At 47.4% G+C, this 20487-nt stretch overlaps 1 protein-coding gene across 2 annotated transcripts; it reads left to right on the top strand.

Moving 5' to 3' along the window:
- Positions 1 to 2060: 2060 nt before the first annotated feature.
- Positions 2061 to 20287, top strand: LOC110566115 (cytochrome P450 4F4). Of its 2 annotated transcripts, none has more exons than XM_060371024.1 (13): positions 2061 to 2228; positions 2443 to 2641; positions 6950 to 7094; positions 8691 to 8738; positions 8815 to 8942; positions 11245 to 11366; positions 13510 to 13780; positions 16743 to 16809; positions 16994 to 17123; positions 18824 to 18957; positions 19047 to 19111; positions 19257 to 19339; positions 19742 to 20287. In XM_060371024.1, exons 1-13 carry the CDS (start codon positions 2194 to 2196, stop codon positions 19911 to 19913), a joined length of 1599 nt encoding a protein of 532 aa, XP_060227007.1. In that variant the 5' UTR covers positions 2061 to 2193; the 3' UTR covers positions 19914 to 20287. The 2 variants fall into 2 exon arrangements, with proteins under 2 accessions (XP_060227007.1, XP_021519597.1); XM_021663922.2 differs by having other exon boundaries at positions 2062 to 2228; positions 8685 to 8738.
- Positions 20288 to 20487: the final 200 nt, after the last annotated feature.

Raw genomic sequence — 20487 nt, 5'->3', positions numbered from 1 at the left:
GGGCTAGGTGGGTGCTGTCCACCTACACATAAGAAAAGAGGGCTGCAGAGGGGGCTAGGTGGGTGCTGTCCACCTACACATAAGAAAAGAGGGCTGCAGAGGGGGCTAGGTGGGTGCTGTCCACCTGCACATAAGAAAAGAGGGCTGCAGAGGGGGCTAGGTGGGTGAAGGTGATCTGCTTCTACATGGAGAAATGCCCTGTGTCTTGCTAATCCAAGAGGATGGATCAGGGATCCGGATAGAGGCCCAGCTGCAGGAAGGAAGGGTCACCTTAAGATAATGTATTCTCTCTTCCCAGAATTCCCAGTCCCCAGTGCAGTGCTGAGGAGCCAACATGGGGTTGATCTGGTCTGCCCACCTCTCTGAGTCAGTAACTTTTCCCCTTTCTTTCGGATACTGGCAAGAGCGTAATGACGTCTCTTTAACTCCCTAAAGCTCTGGACTTGCTTACTCCTTTTCTAAAGTTCTCCTTTTCATCGTGTGACTGCCTGCTATCATGTGGCTGACCTTCATGCCAGCTTGGCTTTTCCGTTCTCCTCGACCCAGCTTTGAGACTGACAGCTAGCGGGGCCTGGGAATTTTCTTTGAAACTCTAACAAATTGTCCTTAATCTGCTTGGGTCTGTTGTTTTACCCTGAGTTTCTGTTTATTAGTCACTTTTCTGTTACTGTGATAAAGCAGCCTGATATAAAAGCGCTCATTTTGGGTTATGGCTCCAGAGGGTTATAATCCATGGTGGCCGGCAGAGGTGGCAGGTGGGCACGGCAGCTGGGGCAGACACAGAGTTCACATCTTGAACCACAAGTACCAAAGAAACTTGCAAATGGCAAAGGGGGTGAGGCCTGGAATCCCCAAAGCCCATCCCCAGTGACGTACTTCCTCCAGCAAGGCCACACCTCCTAAACCTCCTCAAAGGATCCCACCAAGAGAGGGCAAAGTATTCAAATGTCTGCGACCATGGGAGATATTTCTCACCCAAACAACCACACTTTTATTATTGGGACAAAAACAAAAAACAAAAAACAAACAAAACAAAACAAAAAACATGATGGAGAGCCAATTTTTTGTTATCATATAATGACTCTTCGGGAACACCCCGAGATTGCTAGTAGCATTTGTTCCCTGCCTTTTAAATTTTTAATCAGGAAAAAAAACAAACTCAACCTCCCCACCAAAAAAACACCCCCCCATAAAAAAACAAACAACAAAAACTGTTCTTGCAACCCTAGAGGGCATTACACTTGCTGTGAAAACATAAGGACCTGGGTTCAAATACCCAGCACCTATAGAGAGTCAGGCATAATAGCACACATCTATAATCCTGGTAGTTTTGTAGAAAGGGAGGTGGGGATGGGAGAACCCCTGGACTCTAGTGAGTCATTGAGCTTGGCTTGCATGGCTGTGAAATCAGTAAGTGACTCCCAAAAAAGGTGGAAGGTGAAGGCTGGCACCCAGAGCTGTCCTCTGGCCAGTGCCGGGGTAGTCCCCTGCTTGGACTCATCTGCTCTGGCCTGTCTCACCTCACAGCCATGTGTGTCCTCCCTCTCACCTCTTGGCTCATATCCAGATCTAAGCTATGTTCTTCCAACTGGACTCCTGATTTTTGGAATCGGACCTGGGGATCAATCATTGGGCAACTCTCTTTGATCCTGCTCTAGAGAGCAGCCTCTCTCTCTCCAGACCTCAGGCTGCTTCAGGGTAAGATTTTAGTTTTTCCAGAGTATGCAGCTGGTGGGAAGAGGCATCCCGGAGCCTTCTGGGTTTGTGTCGTGAAAGGCTGAATGCAGCTCTCAGACCTCACCAGAAAAGTAGCTTTGTGCGCTGTCACCGCTCAGGGTAGAGCCAGTGGAAGTGCAGAGAACACATGGAAACTGTCACGCCCACACCCCACAGGATTCAAGGATCTGTGACCCTGAATTGATTCCACTCGGTGGCCCGCTGACCCAAACCCTCATCTTGGCCATCTGCCCAGGAAGGGAGGCGGGCAGCGGGGCCCTGAAGGACTGGCTAGCACAGTCGAGCTCCGCCTCCTCGAGGGTTGAAACCAGGAACAAAGTAACTCTAGAGCAGCAAGAACTGTGGGAAACATACCGTTCCTGAGCGAAGGTGCCAGGCTGAAGGAGGGAGAGTTGTAGGGTCCTGTACTTGGCTAGAAAGAACTCTGAGCCAGCTGTCTGAAGCTGAAAAGCCAGAATGATCTTGTTGGCTTCAGACATGGGGTTTTCCAGGTAACATCCCCCAGGCAGTCTCACTGTTACTCAGGCATTTTGGGACTTTGTCTCTCCTCCTCCTCATCTTCTTCCACCTTACTGCCTCTCTCTTCCCTGTGGATTCCTCCTGCTGCCAACAGCCTGCACTCTTCCTATCCCAGTCCATTATCCCTAACGGCCCCACCCATCTTCACAGCCTCTGAATCTCACTGCTCGTCCATCTGCCCCACAGAATGTCACAGTTGGACCTGTCCTGGCTGGGCCTGAGACTGGAGGCATCCTCACCATGGCTGCTTTTGCTACTGATTGGAGCTTCCTGGCTCTTGGTCCGTCTCCTGACTCAGACCTATATCTTCTGCAGAACATACCGTCACCTCAGCAGTTTCCCTCAGCCCCCCAGACGCAATTGGTTCTTGGGTCACCTGGGCATGGTGAGTGCAGCAATAGTTTCTGGCTCTTGTTTTTAGGAGTGAATGGACCGGAAATGGAGCTTGGGGACATGGAGGTCTTGAGTCCTCCAGGATCCTGCCCTAGCTGTCCTCATGTCTCTGTTCTCCACCCCTAGTTTGCTCTGGATTCTTTTCTAGTGTGCCTTTCTTAACCTGGTGAACACTGAGGGGTTCCCCGGGTGAATCATACAGAGTGAGGACCCCTGGTGGTCCCACATTGTCTGCTGCTAGACTTGAGGCCTCCTGAGAAGCTCTGTCCAAGGTCGGTGCTATTTTTTCTGTCAGTCCATCTCTGGGCTTCTGTATTTTTTCTCAGGGTGATCTCTTTCCTACCACACATGGAGCAGGAGAGCTAAGCAATGTCTTCCTGCTTCTTGTTCCTGAAACACCTTTTACAATTTTAAAAATCTATTTAAAAATTGTTTTTAAAGCTTGCAGCTCACCCTAAGAATGGCCAGTAAGTCCTGTTGCCCAGCCCAGACAAGAGATGTCCACTCAGCTCCACAAGGAGAGCAACAGAACCACAAAATCTGGGCCCAGGGGTCTTTGCAGAGACTGATACTACAACCAAGGATCACTCATGGAGATAACCTAGAACCTCTGTACAGAAGTAGCCCATGGCAGCTCAGTCTCCAAGTGGGTTTCCTAGTAAAGGGAAACAGGGACTGTCTCTGACATGAACTCAGCGGCTGGCTCTTTGATCACCTCCCCCTGATGGGGGAGCAGCCTTACCAGGCCACAGAGAAAGACAGTGCAGCCAGACCTGATGAGAGCTGATAGGCTAGGGTCACATGGAAGAGGAGGAGGACCTCCCCTATCAGTGGACTGGGGAAGGGGCATGGGAGGAGATAAAGGAGGGAGGGCGGGGTTGAGAGGGGATGAGGGAGGGGGCCACAGCCAGGATACAAAGTGAATAAATTTTAATAAATAAAAAAAGAAAAAGAAATGCAGTAAATATCACCCTTTGAAATTCTTAATAGATTACTCAAATTTTATTTCAGTATATAAATGAAAGCTATTTTTCTTTCTGATATTAAGTTCTGGAGTAAACAAATACATAAACTGGAGGAACCATAAAAAAGAGAGATGTCCACTCACCCTCTTGTAAGCTTTCCTCGCCCTCACTCTTTGGCCTTTGACCTGGTCTCTTCTCTCCTTTGGGTGACTTGGTATCGGTTGCTTCATTTATACGTCCATGGCAGTGACATCGTCCACAGGGTGCTGTTGGTGACAGCAGGGGTCTCACGGGTGGAAGCTGCTGCCCCCTGGAGAGTTAGAGGACCCCTCCTGTGCTCTGCGGTTGACTGGCCCCTGCTGTACAGACCTTTTGCATAGTTGGAACTCCAAAGCTGTAGAGCATACAGACACAAACATGGAGGAGAACCCGTGTTGTGTTTTCACTCTGCTGCTGTGGTAGAACACTGACCAAGATCAACCTCAGGAGGAAAGAGTTTGACTTGTCCTTAAAGGTCACAGTCCCTCACTGAGGGACGTCAGGGCAGGCACTCCAGCAGGAGCTTGAGGCTGAAAGCAGAGAGGAACACTGCATGCTTGTTTACTTTCAAGCACATGTGCTGCTAGCTTTTAAGAAATGTAGCCCAGGACCATCCGCTTAGGGAATGGTGCCACATAGGATGGGCTGGGTCCTTCTAAGTCAACTAACAATGAAGACAGTCCTCCGAAGACATAGCCACAGTCCACTCTGATCTGGGCAATACCACACTTGAAACTCCCGTCTCTGGTGAGTATAGGCAGTGTCAAGCTGACAATGAAACTAACAAGGACAGGCTACAATGTTGCCTAGCTCTTCCCACCAGCGGAGTCCTTCCCTGATGGCTTTCCCTGGGGCTGAACATTCGTCTTCTCAAGCCAAGGTGCGCATTTCTGAGGTAGAGTGGGTAACTTCTCCACTGGCCCTGAGACAGACCCTTGAGATTCAGACATGACCCTGAAGGACAGGAAGAGGAAAGGATTTCTTCGGTCTGCAAAAATCTCCACTGCAGAGTCTGTCATTTCCAGAGGCTCAAGGAGGGGCTAGCTAAGTGTACTGGGGGTTAAGCAGTGCTCCCCAGGACCAAAACCACATAAGTGTACTTTCTAACACACACACACACACACACACACACACACAGAGAGAGAGAGGGAGAGAGAGAGAGAGCGAGCTAGGGAGAGAGAAAGAGAGCCATGCACAAGCTAACAATAGGAACAAGTTTTGAAAAATTCATGAAAATTTATGAGGTAAATTTTTGTCAGTGTGCCAACACCATCCAGTGCACTTGCACAAACCTATACGGTGTAGTCTACTTGCACAAATCTTTACGTCATGGTGCTGTTCTGAATATTGTTGGGTTTTTGTAAGACAGTGGTGCTTATATCTCTAAATACATTTATACATAGAAAAACATTAATAAAAGATACTATGGAATACATAGGAATTCTTCAGGTCTATTGTGATCTTATGGGTCCATGGTCACACACATTTGCAGTGTGTCAGTGACAAGAACATCATTATGAAGCACATGATCGCATTTGTATGTGTGTACGTATGTATATGGATATAGTAACATATACATAGTGCATATATAAACTGTAAGACATCCACATGAGAGTGAGGGCAGAGAGAGAAGTATATCGTGTTATGGAGATTGGCTTATGTAACTCTGGTTTCTTTTAAACATTTTTTATTTATGTATTCACTTTACATCCCGAGCATAACCCCCTCCCTCCTCTCCTCCTGATTTCCCTCCCCTCTCTCCCTGCTCCCCCTCCCCCTCTCCTACTGCTTAGAGAAGGGGAGCCCCCCTCACCCCAGCATATCAAGTTGCAACAGGACTGAGTGCATCCTCTTTCCCTGTGGCCTGGTGAGACAGCACCACTAGGGCAAAGTGATCAAAAAGCAGGCAACAGAGTCCGTGTCAGAGTCAACCCCTGCTCCCCTTACTAAGGTGCCTGTATGAGGACTGAGCTGTCCATTGGCTACATTTGTGTAGGGGACCTAGGTCCAGTCCCTTCATGGTCTTTGTTTCATGTTTCAGTCTCCACAGCCTCCCTGCGCCCCCTTCCTACTGGGCCCTGGTTAGTTGGCTTTGTTGGTTGGCTTTTGGTCTTCTTGTGGAGCTCTTGTCACCTCCAAGTCCTTCTATCATTCCCCTAACTCTTCCACAAGAGTCCCTCCCAGTGTTTGGCTGTGGGTCCCTGCATCTGTTTCTATCAGCTGCTGGGTGGAGCCACCCAGAGGAGAGTCATCCTAGGCTCCTGTCTGCAAGCCCAGCAGTACATGGTCAACAGTGTCAGGGGTTGGCTCTCTCTCATGGGGTGGGTCCCAGGTTGGGCCAGGCATGATCCCCACCTTTGTCCCTGCACATCCTGTAGGCAGGGCAAACCTTGAAAGTTTTGTGGGTGAGCTGGTGCTCCCCTCCCTCAGCTAGGAGTCATGTCCAGCTAGAGGGTGGCCTCTTCACTCTCCATGTCCCCATGCCACTCAGCTGTAGTCACCCCCATACCCTCCCAGGAGCCTACTGTGTTGCAGGTCTCCAGCCTGTTACAGAGGTGCCCCTGCCCACGGTTTCTCCTCTCTCTGAAAGCCCTCTGTCCTCCCACCCCGACCCTCCCCAGGTCTGATATCAACCCTCATTTGTAGTTATGGTTTCTAAGCATGATACGATACGCCATGTACATAGCGGAGAACTGGAAAGCCAGACTGCAGTTAATTCAGTCTGAAACCAAAGGCTTGACATCCTGTGTGTGTGTGTATCCTTTGGGGAGGGAGGGTCCTGTGGGACGGGCTAGAGTCAAAGGTCAAGAACCTGGGCTGGGATGTCTGTGGGCAAGAAGGTGAGTGTCCCAGTCTGGAAATAAGACTGAAATTTCCCTTCCTTTATCTAACTGCTCTATATCAGCAGTCCTCAACCTGTAGGTGGAGAACCCCTCTTGGGGGTCCCGTATCAGATGTCAGATATTCACATTATAATTCAGAACAGTAGCAAAGTTGCAGTTATGAGGCAGCAACAGAATAATTTTATGGTTGGGGTGACCACAACGGGAGGAAGCGTAGAAAAGGGTTGCGGACTTAGGAAGCTTGGGAACCACCGCTCTGGGGCTTCTTCAGCGGGTTGGACGGTGCCCACCCTGTGGAGGGTGCGTCTTCCTGACCGAGACTACTGGTACAGACTCTGGAAACACCACCCTAGAGATATCCAGAAGTCATGCTTCATCAGCTCCCTGAGTGTCTCACAGCACTTGACTCCTGACAAACCATCTCAGGAGGCGACTCTTCTGTCTTGTTTGTAGATTACTCCCAGTGAGCATGGGCTGAGGGAGGTGACCAAGCTGGTGGCCACCTACCCCCAGGGCTTCATGACATGGATGGGCCCCGTCCTCCCCATCATCACTCTGTGCCACCCTGACGTCATTCGATCTGTTCTCAATGCCTCAGGTATTTGGGAGAAGCTGGTGGTGGTGCGGCTGTGTGAAACGGTGGTCTTCTAGTCTCCATGCTTGTCCTTTGGGATTCCTGAAGGAGCCCAGTTCTTCCTTCTCTTGGCTTTCTACACTTTTCACTGAAGATGTCAGAAGGAAGCCCGGGCAGGGATCAGCACAGAGGATGAGAGAATGCTGGGTGGAATTCTCAGGGCTCACTCTGGCTCCCATCTTGGCAGCCCTGTTTGGAAAGCCTGGAGAACTTGAGATCCCTTTCTTCCCATCTCCATCCGGAGCCTACACACCCACGGCCGTGTACCGTGGGGAGCGTATGGTGCTGGGTGTACAGGTGTATGGAGACCTGGCGTGTGGCTATCTACATCCCCCCCCCCACCTCCAAGAGGCTGTTTGCCGATCCAGTGGACAGGGGTCTGACCTCTTTGCTCATTGCTAAGGTCTCTGCGCCGTCACCAGCTGGTGCAGGTGACCTGAGTGCAGACAGGTGGGGCTGTGGCAGCGATGCCCTTGCCTCTGCCTCACCTTCAGTATGAAACTGGTCTGAGACGGCCAACTCCTGATCACACCTGGTGTATTAGCTCTTTTTGCTGTTAAATTACTAGCACAACTTAAGTGAGGAAAGGTTGATTTCAACTTGTGGTTCAGAGTTCTTCATGGTAAAAGAGAGACATAACTGTGGCTAGAAAGAGGGAGGAAAGAAATGAGGAGATAAACTCATTTCAAGATATTTCCAAGGATTACTCTAATGACCCACTTTCTCCAGCTAAGCTCCACTTTCTAAGATTTCTAGGATCTTCCAAAATAGAGGCAGCATCTGAGGACTAAACCTTTCAAAAAACAAGCTGGTTGAGGGTGTTTTATAGTCAAACTATAACACCTGGTACATATTGTCTCTGGTATGATCTAAGTCTAACCATACGAATATAGGCTTATCTGGGGTTCAAAGACAGCAGTGGACACTTGGAGCATATCTGTTTCTTGCCTGCAGAAAACACTTTGACCATTTGGGAGGTTTTCTGCACTTGTCACCTAGAGTCCCACTGAAATAGAAACATGGCTGAGATTTCTTGTTTGTGTTATGTCTGATGTCTAATTGGACACCTCAATGCCATAATGTGAGATTATTGTGACTATTTAAAAATGTTGCCTTGGACCTGCCTACAGCACACACTGAGGTGTATTAGATCGTTTATTTCCATTTCAAAGCAGATGGGTCATTTAGGGTAGGTTATGTGTGTTTCAGCCATGTTAGCCAACATTACCTCATATACATCCATGACACCTATCTATGTCAGGCAATGTCAGACCATTCAGGAATGGTCAGGAAGGCTAGGTCTGTAGAATTTCATGCTACATTTGAAGGGCAGACATGGTAGACTCTGTTGAACCAAATGAAGGATGGTGATGTGATGGCTTCTGTCTCACCTAGTACCGTTTCCTCCTTCCTCTTCTCTGACTCCTGTGTCCCTTTCTCTAACCCTGTAGTGCTGGGCTTGGGGCAGACACTTACCTCAGTGAGGCCCTCATGCTCTCTGAAAGTTCACCTCCTAGTCTCTCCCTGGTCCCTGATCATTCTTGTTCATGTCAGCTGCAGTTGCCCTAAAGGAAGTAATCTTCTACCGTTTCCTGAAGCCCTGGCTGGGTGAGTAGCTTCAGACAAAGGGCTGGGTGGAGGGAAACGTGGCCCCCCCTTGCTCACTGTCATGCTGATCTCCCAGGGGATGGGCTCCTGGTGAGTGCTGGTGACAAGTGGAGCCGCCACCGTCGCATGCTGACACCTGCCTTCCACTTCAACATCCTGAAGCCCTACGTGAAGATTTTCAATGACAGCACCAACATCATGCACGTGAGTCCCTGAAATCCAGGTTCTCAGCTGGAGTCTGAGGCAAAGGAATGTTCAGATAAATCTGGTCTGTTCTTGAAAGGGTTAAGCTGGGACCATTGTTTTATTTTATTTTCCTCTCCATTTTATATCCAAGATGATACCATAGAGCTGTGCATTCACACAGTGAGTGTTTATAAAGAGTTGGTGTCTATTTTTCTCAGATGGTTGCCCTGAAAACTAAATGCAGACTTGATGAAGACTACATAGAATCTTCCGATAAGGTGCAAGTCACTTCCACACACACACACACACACACACACACACACACACACCACAGTTTTTGAATCAATGAGGTCTGATATTCCTAACAGGGGTGTAAGTCAGGGAGTTGGTTCTTCTGGAGAGAGTTTGGGTCACCTGTGGTATATGATCATCTGTGGGTCAGCTTGCCTGATTATTGGGGTTGGTCTGATGCTTATATTTTGATGCTAATTACTGGCCCTCAAGATCTGGTTACTGCCTGGAGACACCTATCCTTGTGTAAACCTGCTAAGACATTATCCTTGATCAGTTGATTAAAAGGCCTAAAATCGTGGCAGGGCAGAATGGGGTAGGTGTGGCTAAGGTTCCCGGGCTTTGGGAACAGGAGAATGATGGGAAACAGACAGACAGATGGCAAGAGAGGAGGCAGGAGGACACCACAATGGGTTAGCATGGAGAAGAAACCACATTGGCAAGGAGGAAGGACTCCAAAGATGGTGTGGATGGAGAAAACACCAAGACCAAAAAAAAAGCAAGTATCTTGGGATTATGAATGTAATGTAGCCCAGATGGTTAAGGTGGATCTAACAGGTATCTGTGTCTTATATGATTGTGATAGCAGGTTAAACAATACTGCATGATAATTATAGGACAAATAATAATAAACACTATATAGGCTGACATCATTTTTATTTACTATAATAACACCTGATACTACCATAATTCCCATTTTTACCAGTTTCAAGCTAATTTAATGTGGTCTCAGCAGGAGAAGCTGGACTCTTGTCTGTAAGGTTCTCTCTCCAAAAAGCATCAAAAGGCATCCTGGGCTTGTTCTGAAGGTACAGAGTTCCATAGGAGAGAAGCTGGAAGTCATCTGAAGCTTAGGTTTCACTGAAGCCATAGATTCTTCCCTTTTCCGAGGTATATTAGTCAAAGTCATAAATCTAACTCAAGGGCAAAGGTGGTAGAATAGGCTGAAGCTTGTAATGGACAAAGCTGAAAACTCACGCTGTAGTGGGTTGAGGAACAAGACAGGCGCAGGGGTGAGTGTCCTATGAGGGGCCAACAGTTTTCTACTTGCTAGCTGATTGCTCAGTTTGTTTTCTTGCGCTTTCTGCCAGACCACACAAGGTTCCTTGTTCAAATATTAAAGGCAGTCGGTTACTCATTGTGTGCTCCTGGATTGTGTCCTTTCTTGAAAGCATCTAAGCTCCATGGGACATCACAGGTGCCCTTCAATGGATGCAACCTGTGTCCTACATTGCATAACTTAGTTTTAGGGACTCTGCTCTCATGAAAAGCTGAAACAAGCCTGATATTTGCCCATGGAGGGTAATCACTGGATTTCTCAAGGGGTTCTGCAATATCTGTGAAATAGTTCAGGTTAAGAATATTGGGATTGTTTGTTTGTTGTTGTTTTATTTTTTGCTTGGGACACTTAGAAAGGATGCTTAAAAAATAATGGAGATCTGCCATGCCTGACATAGAGATATCTTTGAGTCCAACTTGTGGCACTCAAGATAAGGAATAATACCATTTATTGAATTCTTAACATGTTCTGGAACCAATGGTCATGACTCAATTCCATGACCCAATTTATGCTGCAAATTTAATTTCTAACACACATGTGAGATAAAGGTTACTCTTTCCTCATTAAGGATTAACCTGAGGTTTGGAAGCATAAAAGAGCTTGTTGAACTATGACCAGAGAGTAAATGATCTAGAAATAGTGGCACATGGGCTCCATTGAGGTTTAGCAGACACAGTCGGATCACCTTGTTGCTGAGGACATATTAAATGAGACAGAGGGCAATGAGCTGACTGAGGAGGCACAGACAGTGAGAGCCGAGGCTTAACCTCAGGGCTCCTGAGATCCAGCCTTGGGTTTTCATTTCCTCCATATGGTTTCACTCCCACTCAAGCCTGGTTAACCCTGGGGTCAAGTGTTTGGGACAGAGATCTGGAAGGCTGACTTTGGGCATCGGTTCTTGTAGTTGCCATTGGGAAGAATCTGAAGGAGCTGAGACCTGGTTGTAATCTTGTTTCTTTTTCTGTAAAGGCCAAGTGGCAGCGCTTAGCCTCAGATGGCAGCACCCGTCTGGACATGTTTAAGAACATCAGCCTGATGACCTTGGACAGTCTGCAGAAATGTGTCTTCAGTTTTGATAGCAACTGCCAGGAGTGAGTCCCTCCCTTCGGCCCCAGAACCTGGATTACAGATATAAGGGAGGAGGTATCTATAGTAGGCCAGTTAGAAAAAAAAGTGGGGATCCTTGGAGGAGGTGATTTATAACAGGGTCCAAGGTTGTTCATGAGTAGGTCATGGTCATCTGGCATAGGGGAGACACCTTAAACACGAGATTGGCAAGTTGACACTGAGTTGGATACTTTCCTTCCTGTTGCAACAAAATAACTGACAATTTAAGGGACAGTTTATTTCAGTTTGGGGGAAACCCCATCATGGCGGGGGGGGGGGGGGGGGGGGGGAGGCAAGGCAGCAGGTTGGCTACACTGTGTCTGCAGTGAGAAATCAAAGAGTAATGAATAACTAGTTTCCTTCTTCTTGTGCACTATGAGATCCCATTCTCATTGTAAATACAAACAAGCATGCAGAGTGCAGTAGCCATTCCCTTTCCTGAATGTTACGCTGTCTTGAAATTTCCTTCACTCAAAAGATCTATCACCTTTTCTTTGTTTCTGTTTTTCAAGAGAGGGGTTCTCTGTGTAGCCCTGGCTGTCCTGGAATTTAGAGGAATGTGGCCCTGGCTGTCTGTAGAGCAGGCTGTCCTTTAATTTAGAGATCTGCCTGCTTGTGCCTTCCGAGTGCTGGGATTAAAGGCGCACACCCCCACTGCCTGGTGCTCTACCACCTTTTGATTCAGCCCCACATAAGTTCTCAAGACATAAGCAGAATGCATCCAAATTCATTGCAAGAAAAGTAGCAAGAATGGACTTTACCATAGCTCTTGATAGTCCCCACCACCACCAAAAAACCCCACCATATGATCGAGGTCTCCATTGTCTATATTTGTCTTTGACATTCTGGTGTCCCGAACTCCGATTTTAATTTCTCTTTAAGCTCCCCTTTAAGAATTTAAGGGTTTTTTCTGGCTCAGCATCTCAAATTCCTTTAGTTTTCTTCTACAAACAAGTTTCAAAGGCCTAAGAATCACATGGTCAGGATTATTATAGCTGGGACCCCACTTCTGGCACCAAATTTATGTATTGCCCATATTTCTTGTTGAGACAACAAAAATCAGCCTAAAGAGGAGGTAAAGTTGAGAGGCTGTTCATCAAGTTAGGGGAGTCACAGCTGTAGGAGCGTGAGACTGGTGGTCAGATTGCACACATAGTCAGGAAGCAGAGGGTGGTGAGTGGGGCGGCTCAACTAGCCTCTTCATTTTTGTGTAGTCTGGAATCCCCAGCCCCGGAATAGTGTTGCTCTTCTGAATGTGAGCGCTCTAGTCTTAACCGAATCTAGAGAATCCAGATGGGCTTAGAAATCTGTCTATGAAGTGATTCTAGAGCTTGTGAAGTTGATAATGAGTATACACCAACATAGTGTCTAAACTATAAGCCAGGCGTTGAAAGCCAGCCAAAGGTGGGGATGTTCTTCCATAGTTTCTCCCAAGGGTGTTTCTGCTTGTAGTCACTTCTGTTATTGTGACAAAATTTCCAAGTGTCTTGAATTAATCCCAAGGGAGATTTATTTTGGCTCATAAATAAGCTTCAGGGTCTGGTTCTTTGACTCCATTGTTTTGGTGGGAGCATGTGCTATGGAAAATGCTTACTTCATGGCAGTTAGGAAGTAAAGAAAGACAGGAAAGGGTCAGGGTCCTAACATCTTCTCCAAGGCATCCTTATAATGAGCTTGTCACTCTCTATTAAGCCATATCTCTTAATGGTTTTGCCACTTTACAACAGTCCCAGTGATGGTTGTTTGGGAGACAGCTTCAAACCACAGTAAACGGATGTGATTATATCAAAGCTGTGTAGACACTGACTGTAGAATTATCACCAAGTGCAGGGACCTACAGAAGAGCCTGGAAAACTGGGAAAAAAACAGGTCTTAGCTGAGTGGAAAGCAGATGAGCCAGAACTACATCTGGGGAAGGGGAGAAACGAGTGTTGTTTGTGCTGCACTGGGATGCCTTAGGGTACTGAGGCTTCTGAGGTTGGGAAACAGAGATAAGAGTCTTCATAGTCAAAACTCATGACTGATGGCACTCATGTGTTTGTGTGACCATCCATTTCTGACTGTCTTGTTGGGAAATATTGAACTTCTTGTTGAGTTCTTGTTTCCTGTCATGTTCTACTCATGCAGGAAGCCCAATGAGTATATTTCTGCCATCTTGGAGCTCAGTGCCTTAGTGGCCAAACGGTTCCAGCAGCTGCTTCTGCATGTAGACTCACTCTATCAGCTCACCGCTGATGGGCGGCACTTCCACAAGACCTGCCACCTGGTGCACAGTTTCACAGATGCTGTCATCCAGGAGCGACGTCGCACCCTGCCCAACAATGTTGGTGATGATGTCCTCAAGGTCAAGGCCAAGTCCAAAACTTTGGATTTTATTGATGTGCTGCTGCTGACCAAGGTGGGTTCTCAAGAGGTGGAGCGGTGCTGCTTAAACTTTATTTGTGGAGCGTGATCTTGCACCCCTTTAATTCTACTCCAGAGGCAGCCGCAAAAAAAGATCTTTGTGAGTTTCAGGCCAGCCTGGTCTACATATTGAGCTCCAGGCTAGTTAAGGCTACACAGTGAAACCTTGTCTCAAAAAAATAATTAACTCATTAAATAGCTCATATCGTATTTGCTAGGGTTATTTGTTATTTTTTGGAGTCTCACTAAACAACTCTGGCTGACCTCAATCTCACATTCCCCCTACCCTCATCTTGAACCCTCTGGAATTACAGATGTGTGACAGACCACTTAGGTATAGTTAGCATTTTTTGTGAGTAGTCTCACTGTGTTATTGATGAATGGATCCCGCTTTCCAAGTAGTGGGTCTACATGGTTGTGCCACAAGCTTGGCTTTAAGGGGTAGGATGAATGACAATGCCAAATATGGGATCAAATTTGGGTTTAGACTTGGGGCTTGATGTATAGGATAGCTAAGGGCCATGTATTGGCCTTCCTGCTCAGATGAGAGGGCGTCCTGGGACTTGGGGGCCCAGGAACCACACAGCTCTGAGAAGAGGCCTTCTCAGCAAAGGCATTGCAGCTCCCAAGGGAGGGTATCCCCAGCCAAACTGAGGTGCTCAGGAGCCTCAGCCCTACTCCTTCTTCGATTCTTCTCTTCATTCCTTCTTTCGATGAGAGAGTCACACCAGGCAGCAACTCTTATAAAAGAGATTTATTGGAGAGTCCAGGGAGTGGAGAGATGAATCCAGGAGCGGCTTACTCTGCTCCCAGGAGAAGGCGGCAGAGAACTGGGCAAACACAGACTTTATATAGGATTTCTTAAGGGGTGGAGCTTTCTAGGGCAGAAATTTCCATTGAGAGGATTGGTGGGATTTCAAGTCCTGAGCTTGGGAAAGTTTAGGGATTGGTGGGTTTTCATGCTCAGGGATTGGTGAATTTTTGTTCAGAATTTTTACTCCAAATTAGCATAATTTGGGAAGGGTCACACCAAGGGGCTGGAGATGGCCTTTGTGACAGGTAGAAGCTGGAACTGCCATTATGACAGTTAGAGAGGTGTGGGGGAGAGGCCTATTGACTCATGCCTCAAGGGATTTACACGGACATGAACTCTAAGCTAGACAAAAATAATTTTTCCTAACTAAACTATGAATTTATATTAAGGGATGGGATTTCTGGTCCTAGTCCCTGGCTGACAGTGCCAGACTGTGTAAAGCTCCCTGCTTTGGAGGAAGGACTAGTTTATACATTGTTGCCACAGAGATGGCTACCGAGCTCACAGACTAGCTTTAGTTGGACACGTCTCCCTCCCCCTGAGTTCCCAGCAGCAGCAGCTGTAACTGAGGCCTCGGGTGCTGCTTTCTCTGTGGCTTCAGTTTCTCAGATTCTCCAGGCATCTGATCTCAGGTCCCAGGGCTGTGGAGATTTAGCCTCAGCTGCTCTTGAGTCCTGAGGTGTTGCTGTCTGAAGGTGTAGAGCATTACACCTGAAGATCTGAGCACCCCTCTCAGGGACCACAAGGGTGTGGCAATCCAACGGAGCTAAAAAGCTGAAGACGGGGTACCTGGGAAAGATACAGGGGAAGCCCTGGCCTGACTGCTGGAACACCTCAGGTGGGGCCTGGACACTTTCCAGTAAAGTATACAAAGTTCACAAAGTGAGTCCACAGCTGGGAAATCTTTCCCTGCTGCCTGAGCCCCTGGGAATAGCCAAAACCATGGAAGGCATTTGAGGAAAAGAGGGACAAGCCAGTAAGAAAAATTACAGAGAAAAATTATGTTGAGAAATCATACCTACATCTGTATGTATGCCTAGAACTCTGTACCTGTGAGACCAAGGCAGCCCACTTGTTATCCTCAACAATCACAGCAGCCAGACTAGAATCGTAAGAATGGCTTCCCATTCCCAGCTCCTCCTTTCACAGGAGAGTTGGCACATCTGTGTCTTCTTTGTTGCAAGGAGTAGAAATAGATGAAAATGAAGAAAGAGAGCTAGAAGGCAGGAGATGAAAGAGGAGGATATGGAAATAAGCAGAGGAGATGAGAGTGTGGGGTTGAAGAAATGTTGGGAGAATAAGAGCCAAGCGAGCTGGAGAGGAAAACTTTAAATTAATTTTTGAGTGTGCAAACTAATGTGATTCATTATGGCATTTTCATACACATATACTTGCATGTTGAGAGAGAACTTTATCTGGAATGTAAGCAAATTTTCTCCAGCCACAGGTAAATGCTACAGGTATGTAAGCCTAATAGTCTCCAGAAGACATAAGATAAATTTTCGACATGTAGCACCCAAGAATGGAATAAGAGAATACAGTAAGAATTGGGGCACAGGGTAAAACAGTCATGGGAGGAAAACATGATAATATTTGAAGGTGAAAAGCAAAAAGGAGAAGTTTGGTTATTTGTCATATGTAAAGTGATATCATCTGTACCCACACATTGTCATGTTTTCAGTATTTCTCCTGTCAGTCCAACCCTTTCTGTCCCAACGTGCATAACTTTCCGTTGCTGACACTATTAGACACTATTCCTACCATACAGTGTTATGGAAGAATTGACAGAAAGTGTTCCATTTCCTCTTCCTAAGAGTCTTAGAAAGTGTCTTAGGGGTAATATTTAACCTCCAGTTTCAAAGGAATACTCCCACAGTCATGCTATATGCAAGGTTGCATGTTCCTTCGTCTTCTAGAAATTTCTCATGCAGAAACTGGAAACTATTCAGAGGTCACTAATTCCTCCAACAAGGTAAACCAAACAAGCAAACAAACAGGAGGCAGAGCTGAACCTGGGAGTAGGAACCTGTGGGGATGAGCAAGAGAAATGCAGAGGTGCAGCGGGCTTGGGTGGATGGATCCAGGAGCTGTCTCAAGTTAGACATAGACTCAGAACTGCTGTGATCTGGCGTCTTGTCTGCAGGATGAAGATGGAAAGGAGCTGTCAGATGAGGACATCAGAGCGGAGGCTGACACCTTCATGTTTGAGGGTGAGGGTCCCCGTGTGGGATACAGAAGGAACAGGAGTCTGGCAATATGTTGAATGGACCCTGAAATCCCTCTTTCATCCACCGTCCCTTTCTGACCTCCTCTGGGCTTCTCCCGGCCTGGTTGCTGCCCACTTCGTGGGGCTGAAGAAGCTCTGAGACCCAAGCCCACCTGTCTGCCCTGCAGGCCATGACACCACAGCCAGCGGGCTCTCCTGGATCCTGTACAACCTGGCGAGGCACCCGGAATACCAGGAGCGCTGCCGGCAGGAGGTGCGGGAGCTCCTGAGGGACCGACGGTCTACAGAGATTGACTGGTGAGCATACGTCCTGGTATGTTATGGGGCCTCTCTTCTGGCTCTGCTCCTCAGGTAGGGGAGGGGGCCCATTTCGCTTATTCTTCCATTATTACTTGGTGGGAACGGTATCTGCCTCATTAACAAGAGGAAGTTTTATGCTTTGGGACAGAAAGATTTAAACACCCAAGAGAACTGCTGACAATATAACTGTGTGAAGGCAGATGGTGCCACTGTATGAAAACATTCAGTGTCATGTTCAGTGTATGAAAACATTCCCTCCTCTCCCTTGTCTCAGATAACATTTGTTTTCATTGTCTTCCCTCCCTGACTGTTTGCTTTTCTGTTCCCTACTTCCTGGTAGAATAGGAATTCATAAGTGACACTTGGGGGTAAAAGTCATCAGTCAGCGTGCTATGCAATCCGTTGTATCATCCATGCATTTATTCAGCAAATCCTCCCATAATGGATTCCCACGACAATTTTATGAGAAGTTCATCCTGGGCTAAGGTGCAGCTGAGAGAGAAATGCTGTCAGGAGCGTCAATCTTGATGGGAGAATAGTCCTACCATTAGTACACTCCCAGGACACACTGACAAGTGTGAGGTTTAGAGTAAGAGAAACAAGGCTGGGGCAAAAAAAAAAAAAATATGTTTCAGTAGGGCCCTTAGTGAGCATTAGGAGACATCTGGTTGGGATTGATGTACAGGGCTGTAGCTCCGAGGGAAGAGAAGTTGAGGTGGTGCAAAAGGATAGAGATAAGAGAAGAGGTGTTGTGTGAATTTTCTTGGGGACATGTGAACAAATATCTATTTGCCCTCATGAACAATACACCAAAGATATAATTTCATCAAATTCATTGGTGAAACAACGAGTTTATTAGAATTACTCATGAGTATGGATGAGGGATTATTTACAGCAGTATCACTGAAAATCCCACCCTAATGTAGATGAGTACTCAAAAAGGCTGCATCCCTGGAGCTCCTAGAGATTCTCTGTCCTTTTATTTAACCCTGAGAATAGGTTTTGTGGATCTTATAGGTTTCAGGTATTTTTCCAAGACTTGTGAGTCGTTCACACCTTGAGCCTTATAAGTTTTGTGCACATTCTGTGTCTTTTAGAGCTCTTTGGGATGGACTGTTTTAGTTTGGACAAAATTGTTGCACAGTAAGGCAGAGGGGTGTTGGGAGGAAGAGGGGGATAGGAAAGAGGAGAAATGGTGAATATAAGGTGTTAGAGAAAAGAAGAGGGAGAGTGTAGGAGAAAGGGGGAGGAAGAACAGGAGAAAAGGAAGAACAGGAGAATGAAGGGAAGGAGGAGGGAGAAAGAGAAGACAGTTTATGTGTGAAGGGGCAAGGTTGAAAAAGATAAAAGAATAAGACTGTGGAGGAAAGAGAGGGAGAAGAGGAGGAAGATACTCAAATAGGTAGAAGAAACAGGTAAGAGTGATAAAGGACAAACACTGTGTCTGCATTGTCTCTTAGTTCATTTTGCTTTTGCTCTAACTAAAGAAAGATTTCTTTTTAAAGCTATTTTGGGGTTGCTTTTTAAGGTGGATGTTTGGATATTTTTTCTTCAGAAAAAACTTCTAGAGATAGCTGACTAAATTCTCTCTAGTACTTTTCTACTTCTCTTGGCACGGCAGGGAAAGGCTATGTGGGCCACACAGGACCTCATGATCTCTGTTTTGCTCCTGGATAATCGTGCGGTGTGTTCCTCAGGGACGACCTGGCCCAGCTGCCCTTCCTGACCATGTGCATCAAGGAGAGTCTGCGGCTGCACCCCCCAGTCACCGTCATTGCCCGTGGCTGCACCGAAGACATTGTGCTTCCAGATGGCCGGACCATCCCTAAAGGTGCCCACAGGACAGGGAAGGAGGGTCCTGAGAACACAGCAGGGTTTATTCAGCAGCAGGCTTATGCTCCTGGCCCCATTTCATCACAGGAGTCGTCTGCATCATCAATATTTTCGCGACCCATCATAACCCAACTGTGTGGCCCGACCCTGAGGTACTGTAGCTCCTCTCCCCCATTCTTTTCTTTTACCACAATGATCCTACAAGAAGGTGCAGTTTTTTGCTGGGGAAATCAGAACTTACCTTCCCTAGCACACACAGGGCTGCGGTAGACAAATGTCACTCACTGTCTCTTTCAGGTCTATGACCCCTTCCGTTTTGACCCAGAGAACATCAAGGACAGGTCACCTCTGGCTTTCATTCCCTTCTCCGCCGGGCCCAGGTGATGCCAGAAGGCTTGAGATGATAGGGCAAAGGTTTGGGCAAGATGGAGAGGGTGGGAAGTTGGGACAGTCCGGATCCAGGCCTTGTTCCTGCATCTTGGCAGGTGAAGTAAAGACGGATATACAGTTTAGGGCTTGGGGCAGTCCAAGAAGAACAACCCTGCGTTCATTAGCCTAGCAGCCGATCCTTTGAGTTGGGCTCTGAGGTCTGACTGAGGTTGACAGGCTCCAGAATCCGATGCAGGTGGGGGGTCCCAAATAAGTTAGTTCCCCCTGGGTGCTCTCCAGCTTGTTAGAGCGAGGTAGGGGTGGGAGGGTACCTAGGGCAGATTTCAGTGGTAGGTGGGTCCTGTCTGGGTCCGGGCACAGTCAGAGTCCCCACCCCGTCCTCCCCCCCGCAGGAACTGCATAGGACAGATTTTCGCCATGAACGAGATGAAGGTGGCGCTGGCGCTGACGCTGCTGCGCTTCCGCGTCCTGCCGGATGACAACGAGCCGCGCCGGAAGCCGGAGCTGATCCTGCGCGCGGAGGGCGGGCTGTGGCTGCGGGTGGAGCCGCTGAGCGCGCAGTGACTCCTACCCTAGGACAGGGACTGTCCCACCCACCCACCTAGCTCTACAGATTCCCAAATAATCGGAGCTGTCACCTGTGCCAGAGGCTCGGCGAATGCCAGCCAAGGGCGCTGTCGGACAGTTGTGGTCGGGGAGGGAGATGGGGTTAGCATCCTTAGGCCAAGACCTCTGACTTCCCCTGGCTGTTCACAGGCCTTACATGGTCCTCCAGCCTCACTGGACTTACTCTCCTGAGAATAGGGAGCCATGGGGAAGTGTCTGCGCAGGCCAACCTCGAGCCATACTCATCTTAAAGCTTCTTATTTTTGGATACTTCAGTGTTTCTGTGAAAACTAAATTCCTAGGTTAATTAAACCTAACACGTCTGCCATTTATCGCTGGGTTTTATTTGTTTGTTTGTTTATTTATTTATTTGTGTACTGCCGGGTGCTCTCATGTCCCACTCTTTTTTTTTTTTTTTTGATTGTTAATGCCTCACTTTATTTTATATTTTTCTATCATTCCTTTGGGTTTTTTCTTTTCCTTTTATCTTTATTTAAAATAGACTTTTTTTCTCATACAACATATTCTGATT

Source organism: Meriones unguiculatus, chromosome 17 (assembly GCF_030254825.1).
Source record: "Meriones unguiculatus strain TT.TT164.6M chromosome 17, Bangor_MerUng_6.1, whole genome shotgun sequence".
Lineage (NCBI taxonomy): Eukaryota > Metazoa > Chordata > Mammalia > Rodentia > Muridae > Meriones > Meriones unguiculatus.
This window is presented reverse-complemented; position numbering and strand designations above follow the sequence as displayed.

What these genes read in the sequence shown, in the direction of transcription:
- LOC110566115 (XM_021663922.2), top strand. Translation starts at nt 2,194, where the DNA reads ATGATCTTGTTGGCTTCAGACATGGGGTTTTCCAG. An exon ending in TCAGACATGGGGTTTTCCAG is followed by an intron (nt 2,229 to 2,442) that starts GTAACATCCCCC and finishes TCTGCCCCACAG; the next exon opens with AATGTCACAGTTGGACCTGT. An exon ending in TTTCCTGAAGCCCTGGCTGG is followed by an intron (nt 8,739 to 8,814) that starts GTGAGTAGCTTC and finishes CTGATCTCCCAG; the next exon opens with GGGATGGGCTCCTGGTGAGT.